The 17,494-nt window shown below is 40.5% G+C and overlaps 1 protein-coding gene across 2 annotated transcripts; it reads right to left on the reverse strand.

Moving 5' to 3' along the window:
* Window positions 1-176: 176 nt before the first annotated feature.
* Window positions 177-16,396, reverse strand: LOC116297783 (peroxidasin). 2 transcript variants are annotated; one of them, XM_031706075.2, is made up of 17 exons: window positions 16,120-16,396; window positions 14,856-14,927; window positions 14,071-14,142; window positions 12,933-13,004; window positions 12,476-12,547; window positions 11,734-11,805; window positions 10,539-10,699; window positions 8,913-9,194; window positions 8,126-8,398; window positions 7,420-7,695; window positions 6,705-6,974; window positions 4,246-6,136; window positions 3,619-3,827; window positions 2,826-3,232; window positions 2,123-2,239; window positions 1,517-1,610; window positions 177-1,325 (listed from the first exon to the last, which is right to left on the reverse strand). In XM_031706075.2, exons 1-17 carry the CDS (start codon window positions 16,302-16,304, stop codon window positions 1,321-1,323), a joined length of 4,530 nt encoding a protein of 1,509 aa, XP_031561935.1. In that variant the 5' UTR covers window positions 16,305-16,396; the 3' UTR covers window positions 177-1,320. The 2 variants fall into 2 exon arrangements, with proteins under 2 accessions (XP_031561935.1, XP_031561934.1); XM_031706074.2 differs by having other exon boundaries at window positions 8,096-8,398.
* Window positions 16,397-17,494: the final 1,098 nt, after the last annotated feature.

The following is a 17,494-nucleotide window of genomic DNA, read 5'->3' on the forward strand; positions in this document are numbered from 1 at the left end:
GCACTTGGTGTTGTGCACTGCTAATGTGTGCGACGTAATCGTGACTAGAGTTAATTGAGTTACTCGTTCAGAATTGTTACAACTAGAGTTGCTTGTTCAGAATCGGTTTTCTCTGTTTTTATCCCCTCTTCCTCTAACTTTAAAAGGTGCACTTGAAGATCACGAGGACTGAGAACTGTTACTATTTCGTTACTTTATTCTTGCTTTAACTTTTTATTCATGACTAGTAATTATAGCCCTCGCGTACAAGACGCAGCAAACAAAACAAAAAAAAAAACAAAAAAATTCACTGCTCCAAGGAATTCTATTTGCTTAGTTTCCTCTCAGATGTTTTAGTACAAAATTAACCGGAGCGAAAAAACATGCAGCTTTATTTACCATAAAATATCTAAAACGCATACACTATTTTTAAAACTGCTGGCCATGCCATGCGCCTTGTGTTTGAAGGAAAGAACACTACATAAACAATGGACCTAACCCACATAGGCATAGCCCCTTGCCCCCTCCCCCCTTCCCCAATCCGAAGAATAGTACGACAGTACAACATCTAGAGGCTGACAACCAAATACAGCTCTATGTATATGCTCTATCACACCTATGGAATTGAATTACTAGCCTGAGTTGTGGTGCTTCGAAGAGAGGAGAGGAGAGGGTGGCTGGAGAGGAGGAAGTCCCCTGCCTAGTCCTTCTCTTCTCTCCCCTCTTCACCCTTCCTCCTCCCCAGTCCCCCCTCCTCTCTTCTCTTCATAGTTGCTATAGTTGTTAAAAGCATATATTATATACCCCATTATCTTAATTATTAACGCGCATTCAAATATATAGAGCAGGTGCATGTTACGCCATACCTGCCATGTTGGTTGACGATATAACAATGCATTCCTCATTAGCTTCTCTTGTTAGATCAACCAACATGGCGGTTGTTTCATTGTTATTCATATCCCATAGATTTTGAGTCACATGGCTGCACACACTGTATTAGTTCAAAAGTGTCATCCCATAATACTGCCTTTTTGCTCCTATATTTAGTACTTACAAAAAATAACTGTAACATGCATGTTTTAAAAGAAATATTTAGCACGGTTTTCTGCTCAAATAATATCGATAAGTCAATTTTAACTATGTTTTTGATGAAATTGTTTGAAAATATTTGGGTAATTATTTGAGCATATTTAAATACATATATTTTATTTTTTTCTCATAAAAGGGTTAAAACATGAAGTGGCTTGAGCTGAAATATTCGTTTTCTGAGTCAGTTTCCATGCCAGAGGGAAGTCCTGCTTTGACTCCTTGATTGGCCATCTAAAAGTATTGCTGCAAAATTCAATCTTGATACAAATGTGAAAAAATATGGTTAGTGAATAAAAACAAAATAATCGCTACTCGTCTTCTCTTCTCATCTCATTTCTTTTTTCTTTTTTTTATCCTATGCCTTGCCTTTCTCTTTTTGTTTTTTGCTTCCTGTTTTCTTTCTTAACTCTTCCATTCTTTTCCTTCACTGTTCTCCTTCTTTACTTACCAAGGCATTTCATGCAACATAAATTCTCATGCATCTGAGGATTTTTACAATTTAAAACCGGGCATTTTTGCTTTATACAAATTACTTGGCTTTCCTGAAACAAAATCACAAAACAATCGTTCATGAAACTTTTCTTATTTCGAATCCAAATCTCAGTAAATCTCTGTAAGGTTGTAGTTTTACATCCATGATTCTTAATCTTCCATTCCTTTGGGCCGGGATAAGTTACATATTCAACCCTAAAAATAAACATCTGGACTTATCTAAGTAAGGGCACAGCTAGTTCAAATATCGAACCAACGAAACGACCTCTGGGCTGATTCAAGTCAGGGTATAGCTGACTCACAGATCAAACACTGAAACAACCTCTGGGCTGATCTAAGCCAGGGCATAGCTCACACACAGATCAAACACTGAAACAACCTCTGGGCTAATCTGACATCGAACGGCCCTGAAACAACCTCAAAGTCAGGGTCAGGCTAGTGTGTTTCACATGTAGAGGAAACACTGCACCACCCTTGTTTCCCTTTGGTTTCATGTCACATGAAACGTTCGTTTCAAGGGGAGCGAGGATTCCCATTCGGCAGCAGTAGAATGAATCCTAACCTCACATGTACATGCTGTACATTTATCTTGTTTCCAAGTTTCTCCTGTCCCATATATTTGTCCATTTGCAGCTGTGCAGCGTTTTTCTTTTTGGGATTCGTGTTTCAATTCCTGAATCTAGAGTAAAAACCAATCAGCTGAGCAATACTGTTCGGACCGGCATCTGGTGCTCGTAGCTGTCGCGTACGTGTAACGTGGTTGGCGACAGTTTTCAAACCGCGATATGCGCGGAACAATTTTCTCTGTAGCTTGCCTCGTAATGGTGTTTTACTTTTGGCAACGATTGCGTCTCAGTTGCACCGAGTAAACCCTTTTGCAATTTGTGTTGCAACGCTGTTGCGAGACAAGTTGCAGAGAAAATTCCTCCATGTATTCGCGCCTTTAAGCCCCGTTTACACTAGCGTTTTTTGCCGCGATTTTTTGCGATTTTGTCCATAATAAATAATGGTAAAGAATTTACTTGTAAAGTTTTTTCTCAGGATACCAAGATTTCACTAGACGAATGTCTCTTTTGAAGGATGAGACAAAAGATTTCATATTTCCAAAAATTGCCACAAAAATCGCAGCAAAAATCGCTGCAAAAATTGCCAGTGTAATCGCGCCTTTAGGCTTCCGATTCATAACTAACCAAATTTGAAAGGATGATGAAAAACAGAACGTCAAAAAAAAGAGAAACTTATTATCATCGATTCAAACTACTTACTTCTCTCTTTAAGGAATTTACAGTGTCACGTAAAGATCGAACAGTTTCTGCCATTTCAACCATATTATTTGCTAAAGATTTTACTTGGTTTGATATAGTGCTAATCGTCTCGCTTTCCATTTCTTTATCCTCAGTCTTGCTTCCCTTTTCTGTCGTGTTTCGCTTTTCATTGTGTTTTTCAGAATCTTTTATTGAAGCAAATATTTCAGCGGCAACAACGTGGAGGTTGTCCTCTCGTTTTTCAGTGGGATTCTGCGAATCAGAAGAAGATTTAGGTGTGTGGGTCTTGAATGCAGTGGACTGCTTGGGTGGTTCTTCTTCCTCTTGTTGTTCTGGAGCGGATCGTTTGAAGCGCCCTCTCAGGTTCGTGGAAAATGAGAATGTATGGTCTGCGACTGAACATCGATCTGAAGTTAAATGGGAAAAGTCTTACTTGGGGACTGGTTATCATTTATTACCGGCGGTGGGGAGGGGGTTTATTTATTACAGGGGAGGGGGGGTGTCGTAGGACTTCAGGGGGGATTGTCATACATTGATAGTTATCAAGTGAGGAAATGACTTTGTAGCAACAATAAGTAAAGAGGATTGAAAAAAATATTTGGGGGGGGGGGGGTGGGGGATCAGTTAATAGTCGAGCTTATGATGATGCAACAAATGTGATATTACAAAGGACCGACAAGCCCCTTAGTTTTGCCTCACGTAAGTTCAAAACCCTGGTAAAGCTTAGCAGGCGTAAGAAACACCAAGACAATCCTAAAACTTCACCTAACTCACCTAATTTCCTAACACTTACCATCACAGCATTCTTTCCAGAGTCTAAGGTCCAACCTTGGAATAGTACTACATGACACATATCCGGTAGGGTACGAGGCACGCTTGAACACATCGTTTTGTACTTGCTGGATATTGTCCCCATTGTCACATAGAACACGAGCTAATGTAGTTTGGCGAATCTGGGTCAGTTGTAATGGGGTGAAGGTGGTTGGGTTTTCGTACCAGAATCTAATGATAGAAGAAAATGAATTCGTTTCTGCTACCTCAACAACGAAGCACTCCACGTGGAACCAAAAGAGATGGACCATGGACTACGCTTTTTATAAACCATAACAATATAAAAGGAAAATAAAGGAAATGTATGAGAACTGAGGCGCTTACCATCTAAACCAATCCATCCGGTTGGAAGTTTCGTTCGTTAATGGTAAGAAAAGAGCGGGAAACTTTGACTTCCGACAAATGGTACACGCGTCTACCGAAAGAACCGAAAAGAGCGGGAAAAGTGGATTACCTCAATCGGAAGTCCTAGTTTTTCGGATATTTCCAATAGAAATGACACATACCATTTGCTTTTTTAACCGGAGTTTCCGGTTTTACGGGTTCATGGTAAGCACCCCTGGAGTAAAATCCCAAGTACCATACACACCTATCTCCTGCTCGAAGGCGCTTAAATTGCTCTACGATAATGCAAGTGAACGTTTTTCCAATCCTGCTCCCAGGCTCGAATTCTTCCAACAATCCAGCTACCCATAAATCTATATTCGATGGATCTTTGTACAGTTTTTTCAACGTCTTTCTTATTTCAGGCTGTTTGATCTCGTTTTTCAAATCCTCAAATGTTTCTGCGATAGAGAGGTTACAAAAGCCTCGCCAAGAATTGTAACCAGGCAAGGCGTGATCGCGGCCGCGTTGGATATTCAAAGCACCCAAATCGAGAGCCACATTATGTGCCATTTCAAATAGTCGTTCAGTGAGTTCAGTGTTTAAGAGTTGGTGCTTGTCATCACGACTCTTAGCCGCTCGTCCAAACAATCCGCGCAAGACTGGGTCGATACCTCCTTCGTGGACGATTTTGTATGGCGAGAAGAAAGCTTTGTGCAGAGGAATGTTACCTTCCTTTATCGGCTGGAACGTACTGTTTAGACGGAATATTATTGGGTTGATCAAGCCATGACCAAAACGAAAGGCAGCCGTTGCAAAAGCATTGATGATCGAAGGATCGACTTTTGGGTCATATCCATTGTATTCTCCAAACAGTTTTATTCCTTTAGGACCGATAATCTTTGGCAGCCATTCAGTCACTGTTATGTGCTGCAGCTGCGCCCCTACTATTTTGCGAGTTTCCTGGTAAATTTTGTCTCCACTCCAATGCGGGTTGAGGTGCAAAAGCTCCTTGGCTATTCTATTGTGCTCGCGCATCCATAGAGTATGCATAGACAGCAGTCCAAGCTGTTCGTTGGCTCGGAAGTCTCCCGCTAGGAAACAAGGTACAGGACTGTCACGTGGTTGGAGACAGTCGATGGGTGTGTCACGATTGAATGGAAGAAGCGGCTTTCCGTTCTCATCGATAGCGGAGCTTGTCTTAAGCAGTCCTCTGCTGCGTAAATCTCTAAGGTTCTTAGATTCTTCCTCGGAGGAGCCATATATACTTGAGCCGTCGATAAAAGAGGTTATCTGATTCATCTGTTCGCGGTGGTTGACGGTACTGAAGAAAACCGAGGTGGTTCCAGTACCGCAAACGGGACTCGATCGTGTGAACTGCATACAACGGTGTTTCTTGATGCGCGGGTCTCCCTCGGGTATCTGAATAGGAAAGCACGGGTTGTTGTTCTCACACGTGGAAGTGCAGTCGGTCCCATCGCTGAACCGCGAAAAACTAAGACTTGTTACGGTGAAATCCATGTCGTGGTCGAGGAACTGGCCCCACTGCATTAGCATATGAGTATACTTATCATCATCGGTGACGTTAGGAGTTGATATAAGCCTCGTGGAAACAAGCCTCGCGCTTGGTCTTGATAAGGAGTTGCTCCATCCAATTGGTTCGTTGAAGCCATTTTCGTAGATAGGACTGAGAATACGCTTGAATGGAGTCAATGAGGCACCCCACATTGGATGCTGTAGGTTGTTACACGTCCCGTCAGATGATCGGTATTTAAGATGGAAACACAGATCAGAGCAGTTTTCTTTTCGTCGATGCACATGACAGCCTGATAGATTAGCGATCATACTAACGTACGAAGGTGAAAGAAGGTCAAAGAAACTCCTCTGTTTTCCTTCACTTACGTTCACCATTTCCAGACTAGCCACGTGTTCGTGTACCAGGTAGATTGTGCGCTCGAAGACTTCAGCTGCGCGGGCAATTTGCTGCGCTTCTGGAGAAGGGAATCTGAACAGTTTTAGTAAGTCACTGGGTGATCTTGGCTGAGAGCCGCGGAAGAGTTTAGCGATGGTGGCTTTAAGTGCTCGGTCGACGCTACTGATAGCTTTGTCGATAGATGCGTTTACGAACTTGTCTCCAGCAAATTCAAGATCTGAAACTGTAATAAAAGAATAAACAAGACTATTAAGACTGTCTTCGCTGAAACAGACCGCGAAGGATAACTTCTTAAACACTCAAATAACAAATCGCCAAGGAAGTATTACTTAGAATAATTCAGTAATGTCGCACTTGCTAAGTAGAGCTGTCGAGAGCTGTTCTATTGTTCTGTTCTATTGTTTCTTGTTCTATTGTTTTCATCCAATTGGGTTAGGTCTTCTTGGTCGCACCGTTAAAAAAATTCAATTTCAAGCTTTAGTGTCATAAACACGCTGGAAGCTGTAGAGCACAATAGAAGCAAGCTTAGGAACATGATCGCGTAGCCGCTGCGAGTGTTACTCCTGCTTCTCGAGTGCTCTACAGCTCCCAGAGTGTTTATGATCACAGTACAGAGACAAACGCAGCCATATGTTTTTGCTTTTATGAAATATTTTTGAACGATTTTGAGCGATCGTGTCTCTGTCCTCTGTCCGTGATATTAACACGGTAGCAAGCCAATTAGCGCGCGCGTTATATATCACAAATATTTTATAAAATGGTATAGAATGACATGGAAATTTGATAACCACCTTCTACAAACAGTATCATCTCAGCTGTTGCAACACCAATACTATTTCTTGCGGCACACTCGTACCTTCCCTCGTCTGATTTGCTAACATCTCTGATGGTCAAGACTCCTTCTTGATTAGTCGAATACCTGTTGCCTTCAGTGATGTGGACGTCGTCTTTGATCCATGAAATGACTGGGTGTGGTGCTCCTGTGGCGTTGCAGCTAATTTTCACTGTTTGGCCAGCGGACACTCGTTGATCTTTTGGTTTCTGGGTGATACTGGGTGGCACTAGAGTGACGAGAAAATAATCCAATGATCAGATGATGATGGATGAGGATGATGGTGATGGATAATGATGGGTGATGGGGATGATTGTGATGGTGTTCATGATGATGATGATGATGGCAATGATGGATATGGATGATGGTGCTGTTGATGATAATGATGATGATGGATGATGATGATGGATGATGATGATGATGATGATGATGGTAATTATGGTGATAATAAATGATGATGATGATGGATGATGGTGATAATGAATGATGATGATGATGATGATAATGATGATGGATAAGCTTATCAACAATTTCTGAGTATAATGAACATAATCCCAGGACTTATAACCATTATCTTATGAAGTATAGATATTTACAGGAGATCGAGAATGACGCAAGTCATGATAAACAGTATTGAGGCCAAACTTAAACAATAAACTATTCAAGATAAATACCTCGAGGTACAACAGTCAAGTAAGTGCGGGCAATTATGACCCCCAAGATATTAATGGCTCGACATTCATACTGTCCTTCATCTATTGGCCGCGCGTGAACAACCCTCAGTGCTCCAGAAGGTAACACAATGTGTCGATCCTGCGATGGTAGCCTCCCGCCATCTTTAGACCATGCAATCGCAGGTACGGGGTAACCTTCAGCGCGACATTCCAGTGACGCGGTGCTTCCATCCAGCACGTGGGTATTGGTTGGCTTGGCAACAAATCTTGGGGCCCCTGAAATGAGGTTGGAAATGATCATTGAACAAGAGAAATCAAGAGAGTGGGAGTAGCGTAATGTGTGAGTAAAGCAATGCACCAGTTTGGCATTCGATTGTTCAAGCTTACTCTTAATTAAGCAAGGCTAAGCCTGTGCAGATGAGTCTTTAGTCATAAATCACAGCGGTATCTACCGATAATAATAGGGACTATTGATGGGTTGTAAGCATTCTCGGCCCAAGAGAGTCAGACGACAACATGGCCGCGATGACGTTAGGTTCAATCAAAGAATACCAGACAAGCTAGTCAGTCGGTCATTCTTTTGATTCATTCAATCGCTCAGTCGATTATCAGTCAGCCATGCAGCAAGCAGACCAGCCAGCCATGCAAGCTCGCTCGACTGATGCCCATTACTTACCACGGTCTTGGCTATTCATGGAGTCTTTACCTGTTACAATAACGGTAGTAGTTGCCACCACGCTGCCTGCTTTGTTACTAGCGTGACATCTATAGACACCCTGGTCCGAGCTACGAACTGACGATATGTGTAAATCCCCGCCTGCGGTAACTTTAACCCTAGGCCCAGTCGTCAACTGTACATCTTCCTTGGTCCAGAGGATGAGAGGACTGGGCCTGCCGCTTGCACTGCACTTGAGAGTCAAAGTATTCCCTTGAATCGACTCAACCCTGGGTAGCGGGTAGTCATTCAAGGCTGGCGCGGCTGTGAAAAAAGGAAAATAGTTTTGCATTATGTTTATATTTAGATCTTTTAACATAGAAGACGTATCATCTTAAGTCGGTTATTGTTTGCTATTTAAAACCTAGTATGGACTCTGCCTGTGATGCAAAGATCAAGATACCACAGCAGGAAGTCCAAACCCTTTTTTACAATTTTTCTTATTCAATGTGATGCTTTTGGATTGGCCTCTTAGCCCTTTCCCAAATCAAGGCATATCTTAATTATTTTCCTAGCATGAAGTTCATATGCAGTAAAAGGACTTTTAAAGCTTCTAATCAACTCCTAAAATCATGATTATTCGTTCGTCTCTTTTTATTAGCATTTGACCATATTTAAGAGTATCCTCGTATTCTCTTGGTATCCTTAAACATATTTAAGAGTATCGTTTTTTCAAATGACCATATTTAAGGGTATCGTTGAACACCTGTTTTAACATTTATATGACTCGTCCCCAACTAGTAATGTTCTAATGACTAGAGCCTAAATCCTTCCCTACCCTCCACCCCATGGTATCTCAATGACGCTTCTGCCAGTTCTTCGCCTGCTTCATTCTTGGCAAGACATTCGTAGTTTCCTTCATCGGCTACTGTTGGGCGTAAAATCTCGAGCGTGCCATCATTACGAACGATGTGACGGCTATCTTGGGGTAAAGGCTTTGAGTGCTTTCGCCACTGAATACTGGGTGTCGGCTCACCCACTGCTTTGCATTTGAATGCCACAACGGTGTCAGAGACAGTCACCTCGATGCTTGCTGGTATTCTAACGATGCGGGGTGGACCTGAAAGATATTAGGAATATGATAATGAGGTTAGCGGACATAAATGGATTAAATGTCAGGCAGTTGCTAATTGTTGACGATTTCTCAACCAAAACGAAGAGTATAGCCTACTTCCGAAACATGCTTCGCTTGTCACACACAAAGGTTTCAATGCGAGGCTTTCGTGCATAATGCTCAGTGATTCGTGAAAGGAGAAAAGAATAAATTGAATTTAGCACATAGCCTCGCACTGAAACCTTTGTGTGTGACAAGCAAAGGATATCTCGGAAATGGACTATTTTAACCGAATCAAAATTCTCTATATTTAAGAAAAACTTTGAGCGATTCTCCTCAGTTTAAAAAATATCAATTTGACGTGTTTGTCTTTCCTCGGCGCATAAATTGAACGACTCTCTTTGTGGTATGAAAAATTCGTGGTTATAGACTGCTTGGATAAAATGCCCAGCAATTTTTTAATTTTAGACGATTTCTCAACTAAATTCTAATCGAATTCTTATCGAACCAAAGGGATCTATATTTGTAGAGAAACTTGAAAACATATAGAACAATTCTATCATTTTCGAGAAAGAAAAACGAAGAAAAAAATTATGATCAAAAGCTTGAGTAGGTTTAAAGTTTAGGTCACCCATCCAAGTAGTAACCCTCCTCAGACGGGCTTGACTCAATGTCATGGAAGCCTAAGTTTTTTCCACTGGACCACGGTTCCAGGTGAATCAGCATAACAATAGCCGTGAAAACAATCCACCCAATAGACTAGACTTTTTGACATTACTTTTTCAACCGATTCCGTGCGTTGCAGAGATGCAAGGGATTAGCCGATATGGTCTGGGGGCCGGCTGGTCTCTCCCCTGATGCTTCGGCTAGAACATTTTCTTGCGTAATTCGTACACCCAAGGGCAGAAGGATTTAATCGCCGTCAGGTCCGAAGTCCATACGACGCCTCAGCTCTGCGGATGTCTCGGGGGTATGGCAAAGTGGAGTCGATTTTTTGATTTTTTTCTTCTTTTTTGTGCTTTTTTTTTTCTCCTTTTTCTCCTTCTTTTTTTTCTCCCATCTCTTTTTCCTCTTTTTTCTTTCTATTTCTTTTTTTAACGATAAGAATTTTTTTCTTTTTTTCCTATTCTTTTTCCCCCTCTTTTTTTTCTTTATTAATAAAATTGTCAGTATACAGTACAGTTTACTGACCAGAGCCATTATGTGGTCATTATTTTGAAATAACTTATAAAGTTCATCTATCTTATACGTACTAATGTACTATGTACTATATATACACGTAAAATAATGTTTTTTCGTGCACTATAGGTACATGTATCATAAGCAGCTTACTTATAAGCGGGTACTTACTACAGTTGAGGTCTCTGGGTGTGAGCCTGACCAGCGGTCTATTCTTAAGTTTAGCAGGCTCATGACAAGTGGCAGCGGTTTCTGTGTTAGGAGTTCGACGAAGAAGAGTGGCAAGCCAGACTAGATCGCAGTCACACACCAACTGGTTGGAATCGAGCCTCCTAAAAAACAAAACCAACATTGTATTAGTAAGATATAGACTTGAACCCGGTTGTAACGAAAGGGTCAGTGGAGAGCGCTATCCGTTGGATAAAACCTTATGTCATTGGATAAGTCGATGCTGTTATCCAAGACAGGGCAGAAAAATGGTTTTTGGCTTTTCGCCATAAGGATAGCTTTACGTATTTAAGCTCAATATTTTGTAAACACGATCTTTTGGAGCCAAATAGCAAAATATCAAATGCGACCAAAATTTATTGAATGCGTATTTGAGAGACAGGGCAGAAAAACGGTTTTGGCCTTTCGCCATAAGGATAGCTTTACGTATTTAAGCTCAATATTTTGTAAACACGATCTTTTGGAGCCAAATAGCAAAATATCAAATGCGACCAAAATTTATTGAATGCGTATTTGAGATATAAAGACTTGTACTTTGGGAGAGGTGACATTTTGATCAGCAGAAAAACTGACATTTTCGTGAATACTAAGTAGATTTACTCTAATAATTTGACAAAATTTCGTCACAAGTTTCGTGCAGCAGTGACACAAATGAAACGCTTAAAAATTTGGAGTATTAAACTCAGTTATAAATAAAAAATCGTGAAAGTAGCGGGCTTGATGTCGTTTTTCTGCCCTGTCGTTATCCAATGAAAGTATCCACTGGATAAAGATTTATCCGTCGGATAGCGCTATCCACCCATCGTACAACCGGGCTCTGCTGTTTACACGTTCAATTAAAATAGATCGAGAATGGGCCTAATGTTTTGCGCTTTCCATCGACCTCTTTGCCTTGGACGTAATGTTTTGCCCATTTCAGGCCACGTGTCATTCCCTTGAGAATAAGATTCTTTGTTTGAGTTGTATTTATATTCATGTGTCTTCTCATGCGCAACCGTTAACAAAGAAAGGATACTCTAGGAAATGACACGTGGTTAAATAATTTGATGTACGCATTTATTGAAGATTCCTAGCGGGCCTAGAAGCTGCAATGGCACATAGAGTAAAGAGATTTGGCATGAGAAGGTGAGGTACTCACAGTCGCCTCAAGGAAGTTAAATCCTGAAATAGACCTTTTGGGAGGGTTCTGAGCTCGTTATGATGGATATATCTATAAAATACAGAAAACAAGAAAATTGGCAAGCAAATGCAAAATAAAGATGGACTCTCAGTTCTAGACATTCCTGATCATGCATTGTCTTAATGTTAGGATTATTTCATGAGTCAAGACTGATAACATGGACCAAATCGTGGAATCAAAGTAATCATCAAATCATATTAGCCGTGTGTGCAGTCAAAATAGAGACCTTTAGCATCCTGTTTACCGCTAACCGCTAACCTTTAACCGCTAGGAATCAGGCCCAGAAAAACGCCTGCAAACACGGAGAAACACTCGGCATTAATGAAATTTAATAAGGCCAATCTTCCAACGATAACTTCGTTATGACGCCTTGATAAATGTCGAAAGTTTGAAGGAAAACGCCTGACGTCAAACTGCATTTTACGTCTTGCTAAAGATCTCTAATGTCAGTTGCTTTCCCGCAGCTTTTTTCTAGATGGGTGTGTAGATGGGTCTTAAGTCATAAAACACAGCCGTATTTACTGAATGAGAAAAGGGACTATTCTCTGCAAACAAAGCTGATTCAATGCGAATGAAAGCGGTTTGGAAAAAAATGAACGAAGCAAAGAAGGGCGATGCAGGAGAAGATCTGAGATATATCATGTTAAAGTATATAATGTATGTGTGGGTCAAGTGGAAAGAATTCACCTGGGATACTTACAATCTTTCAAGTCGCCTAAGATTCCTTAACGTGTTTGGCTCAACTTTCTTTATTTTATTGAAATGCAAATATCTGAAGACAAAATGATGGTGAGGCAAGACAATGTTTGCAACATAGGGCAGTTTTCGTATGACTGTTAAAAGCTCACAGCACGAACACGTACGGTCGTGACACGGCAAGGCATAGCCAGCCCAATCATATCGTGCGAGAACTTACTCTCCATCCAATCAAAAACCCGAAATGCGGCAAAAATACAGCGCGGACACGGTCACGCCAAGGTCGCGGCACTGCCAGACCAATCACATTGTGCGAGAAAACATTACGGTTCCAGCAAGGCACGATTACGGAATCAAGGTTTTCACAGTCATACGGAAAATGTTCTTGAGTAAAAGCAATCACTACGTAAAGTTGCAAACAAGAAAAAAAAAAAACGACCCAAACAGTACGGGATACTTACAACTGTTCTAAGTTAGTGAGACCCTTGAACAAACTTTCCGGGATTACTGTAAGCTTGTTATTATACAGGTAACTGAAAACAAATCATGCAGTCAGCTAAAAGAGATAAATATCTTGATAATAAGCCTACGGTAGGATATGGTCGACATGGTCATGGGATAAACAAGGCAAACCTATCACAGCGCGCGAAATTATTGCGCAGCCAATCAAAATCGGTCACGGCACAGCATGTCTGTGCCTTGGGTTTTTAATTGGTTTATTTTGATTTGCAGGGCCGCCTACCTATCCAAGATAGAATTTCCCAAGAGGGTGTTGATTGGCGGGGGAGGGGTGTTACTGCCCAATCAAATTTTACGACTAATTTCATGACTAACCGCATGTTAATTGTTCCGTGCCAAGCGCATGCCATCAAGCTTACAATATATCAGCCTGACGCGCAATTAAGATAATATCAAATGAGATTACTATCTTATTCTCCGCGCGAGTTGCGCGCAGTTTTCTAGTTGACACTCATTCTGTCAAGCTTGTTAAATTGTTCTGTCGTTAACAAGGAGCTATGCGTTTCCCATAGACATTGCGCTTTTTGACATCTGGGTAATTAATGCGCAAATATCTAGGAATGCGTAGCCAGTATGGAATCTTCTGTTACTTGTCTTACTCCTTCTTAAAAAACAAACGTTATCGCAATTATTCGCACGTTGAATCCCAATTTTACACATTCCAGTAATTAGATGCTTTTATGAATGATTTTAAAAGGCTAAATTTGGTAAATTCTTTGGTGGTATTTCATTAAACGTAGTCTTATTCTAATGATGATATTCGGTCGAAAAAGTTTAATATAAATACTATCAAAAACATTAGCCTTCTAAATCACAAAATAAATCATTTGGAAGACTTGGAATCCGAGGTTCAAGGGAATAGAAAAAAAATACGAAAGAAATCTCGGTTTTTTTCAGACGGAAAGTAAATGCCGGCACATTCCTGCTAGTCTCATTACCATTCCCCCTGGCCTTTGCTCGTTTTGGCTTTAGGGTGTCAAGTCAAAAATTTCAGGAATATGTCGTAAATAGCCAGCGAATGACCTTTCAGAATATACAAGTCTGGAAAAGAACAATAGGTTTTTTCGTTGTTATACTCACAGGTATTTAAGAGCTGATAAACCAGTGAAGGCATTGACATCAACGGATGTAATTCTGTTGCTGCTTAAGAGTCTGTGGGCAAAACAATATAGAGGCATGATGAGTGAAGAAATATGAAGAATATGTTTTTTTGTTACGCTATTTACCACAAAGAAGAGAAATGGACTGCCTTGGCATTGGAATGAGTGACACTATAATAAAAAATGATTTTCACTTTGACCCCATTTCCCAAGTAGTCTTAAACATCCCACCCAGTCAATGTCCAGACACTCATTGCGCACGAAGTCGGATCTAGCCGCAGAAACTGGAGAAAAAACCTGAAGAAAAGGAAAAGGAAAGGAAAGGAAAGGAAAGGAAAGGAAAGGAAAGGAAAGGAAAGGAAAGGAAAGGAAAGGAAAGGAAAGGAAAGGAAAGGAAAGGAAAGGAAAGGAAAGGAAAGGAAAGGAAAGGAAAGAAAAAGACAAACTAGAAATAGTACTCATGTGTGATGGCAGTCCAGAAATCGAACCTATACGAACTACGATTACTTCCTTGATGATTAGCCTCCATGGAACATGGATGAGGAGAGGGAGGGATATATAACCATTAAACACAAACCCTTGTTATGCATGTGTCAAGAAAGACCGAATTTTTAAAAGCGCATTTTTTATTTAGAGAGAGGGGTTGGTAATTTGCTTCCTTTTTCAATAGACCACTCAGCGGGCCATCAGTATCAAATAACAAAAAAATAAAAAACGGTTTGATTCATTCTTAGGAAAAAAGACTTACTACTATACTATACTTACAGTGTCGTAAGATGTCGTAGGCCAGTTAAATCTGCACGTTTGACTTCTACGATATTATTGAACCTCAGATCTCTAAAACGTATGTAAAGTATAAACAAACCTTAGACAAACTGCTTTGTCATGATTATCAGGGTTTATGCGAGTTCTTTCAGCGCCGCATGATCAAGTCAAGGTCACATTTATCCGCGCGCATACGTCCGCCACCAAGTCGTCGCGCTAAAACAAATTCAAGTAATAACATTCTCGTGCGCAAATCCTTTTAGAGGTAATTTTGATACCCTTTCAATCAAAGTTCAAGCCATAACTGCTGATATTTCAACAGCATTTTCTAATTAACGTCGTGTCAAGTTGGGGTTCCAGTCCTTACGCGATTCAAGGCTACCACAGGAATTCAGCGCTCGTTAAATTTCCGTGGATGAAAAGCTAAATAAAGACAAGATGTTTCCTGCGAATTAACTACTACCATATGAATTATGTATGTCAGCCAAAGTCTGCTTAACAATTCGACTTATGATTCTCCAGATGCCTTGTCTGTGGTCTGCTGACCTCACGTCACGTCACGTCACGTCACGTCACGTCACGTCTCGCGAGCAAACGAGTCACGAATCCTCGTACCAAAAAACCTTGGGCTAAGGAAATTTTTCTCAGTGTCATCCATGCCGGCAGAATACGAACCGGCGTCCTGATAAATGACTATTATTGTCCTAACGCGTCGATAAATACTAGTATTAGGTTCTTTTTGCTATGGGTAACAACCAATATAGAGATCAGTACCGGAGAGGGAAGGCGAATGAGAATAAATAGTCAAGAATAGTGTGGTAAAGCATGAGCTTTTTTAGTGTGCGGTTTCCAAGAGAAATATATATCATTCCTTCCGTCGAGTTTATCGATAGATGTTAAAGAAAAACCTATATATCAAAAAAACTTGGGTTAACTTGCTTGATTTCTGTCTGATGATGTTGGCCTTCGCTTATGAAGCGAAAACAAACTCAGAGTAGGCATTAAACAAATGTAAAATAATAAAAATAAAGGCGAAATAAATATCATAAATCTAAAACTCAAAGAAAGTTTTTAGTATCTTGGCTATGATGCTGGATGAATATACGTCACATTATGAATGTCTAACCAATCTACGCCTTCCAATAACATGCTTGTAATCTAAGTCTTGAATCTTGGGGTTCAAAACTACGGTCTAGAGAAAATAACTTGTAATGCTCTCGGAATTCCTGTCTAAAGTAAACAAAAAAGGATAAACTTTACTTACAATACTTTGGTAGAAGTAGGAACTTCGGGTATTTTAAAGAGTTGTTGATGATTACATCGAACTGTTGGGCCATTATTAGTATTGTAGCATAAACAGCCTTGAGGACAAGCGACAGTGAACTGGATTAAACTCAACAACACCAACACAAACGAGGATACACAACCGAAGCACCGAGTCCCCGACATTTTCAGCGAGCCGAATGCTTTGGATGAATATCGCGAGAGACGAAACACCAAGGCGCAAAAATCCAACGAGGCCGTGTCGGAGTTCGTGCGTCTGGTCGCGGGGATTAGGTTTCAATCTTGAAGGGGGGATCAATTGTCTATCACTTTTTTGACCATCATTAAGTGATAACAGTTAAGTTCATATCCAGAAACGTGTCAAGGATTTCCTGTCGAGAATTTGCTCTTCAAGGCATAGTTCCAAGGATTGTTCGTTCCATAGAGTGTTGGAAACCCGTCCCAAGGAACACCCTTCCGGTTGCCGCGGATAAAATAGAGATGAGTCGAATTTTGGAAGAATAATAGTGAGTTTCTCGATTTAAGAGCGCGATGGAAGTTAAAGGCGTTTATCCGGGAAAGAAGGAAACAGATGTACAGTACGATAAAACAGGATGTTCTTGAAAATAGAACGTCACCCCACAAGCATATAAACGGTACCGCATTAACATTGAATCAAACTCATATAATTTTTTGCTTGAATTTTCAGCAAAAAATAGAGTGAAACAGATGTTTGAAAATAGGTCCCTAAAAACGAACACACATAAAAAGTTGAAAGTTTTCAAGATTACGCCTTTTAGGCGAGTCCAATTTGAGAACGTTCATGAGCATCTATAAATCCCTCATTGTACGAGAACATTGTGCGATTTTTTGGTTATAATAAACTCAACAAAAATTGAGAAATTTAATTGGGACTCGACAGAGTACAATTTGGAATTCAATTGTACTCCTCTTGTCCAATCAGAATCGAGTAATTTTGTTGAATGTATTATAACTGTAAGTATAAATCAGAACGAGTTGCTGTGCGTGCTGTAGAAAGTGGTAGGCCAGGTTTGTACTCTATAGGCAAGTTTGGAGCTCGCGATCAAATCTCTAGATTGAAGTCTAGTAAGCCAATGACTGCAACGAGTAGCAGTGAGTAATGTTTTTATATGTTTTTGTTGCTATGAACTCAGTGACCAATGTACCCACTATGTCCTTTGTGTCAATGATACTTCCTGATGGCATTACCGCAGCTCGAAATAGCTTTATGCTTGTTAGATTGTTTTACTCTTTATTTTGTCAACCCATTTCCTTCCTTTGTAAGAGATGTTTTTTCATTCTTACCCTCTCACTAGCCGCTCAACTTTGTGATCCGTGACATGACTTATAAAAAA

This window comes from Actinia tenebrosa, unplaced genomic scaffold (assembly GCF_029948245.1).
Source record: "Actinia tenebrosa isolate PJP-AT-01 unplaced genomic scaffold, QUT_ActTen_1.0 PGA_scaffold1__47_contigs__length_23844297, whole genome shotgun sequence".
NCBI lineage: Eukaryota > Metazoa > Cnidaria > Anthozoa > Actiniaria > Actiniidae > Actinia > Actinia tenebrosa.

Excerpts from the sequence above, each read along its gene's own strand:
- LOC116297783 (XM_031706074.2), bottom strand. The coding sequence starts at position 16,304 with ATGTCGGGGACTCGGTGCTTCGGTTGTGTATCCTCGTTTGTGTTGGTG. Across the intron at positions 13,005-14,070 it reads TTATCAGCTCTTAAATACCT|TTACCTGTATAATAACAAGC; the intron begins GTGAGTATAACA and ends ATTTGTTTTCAG. Across the intron at positions 10,700-11,733 it reads TTAACTTCCTTGAGGCGACT|GAGGCTCGATTCCAACCAGT; the intron begins GTGAGTACCTCA and ends TTTGTTTTTTAG.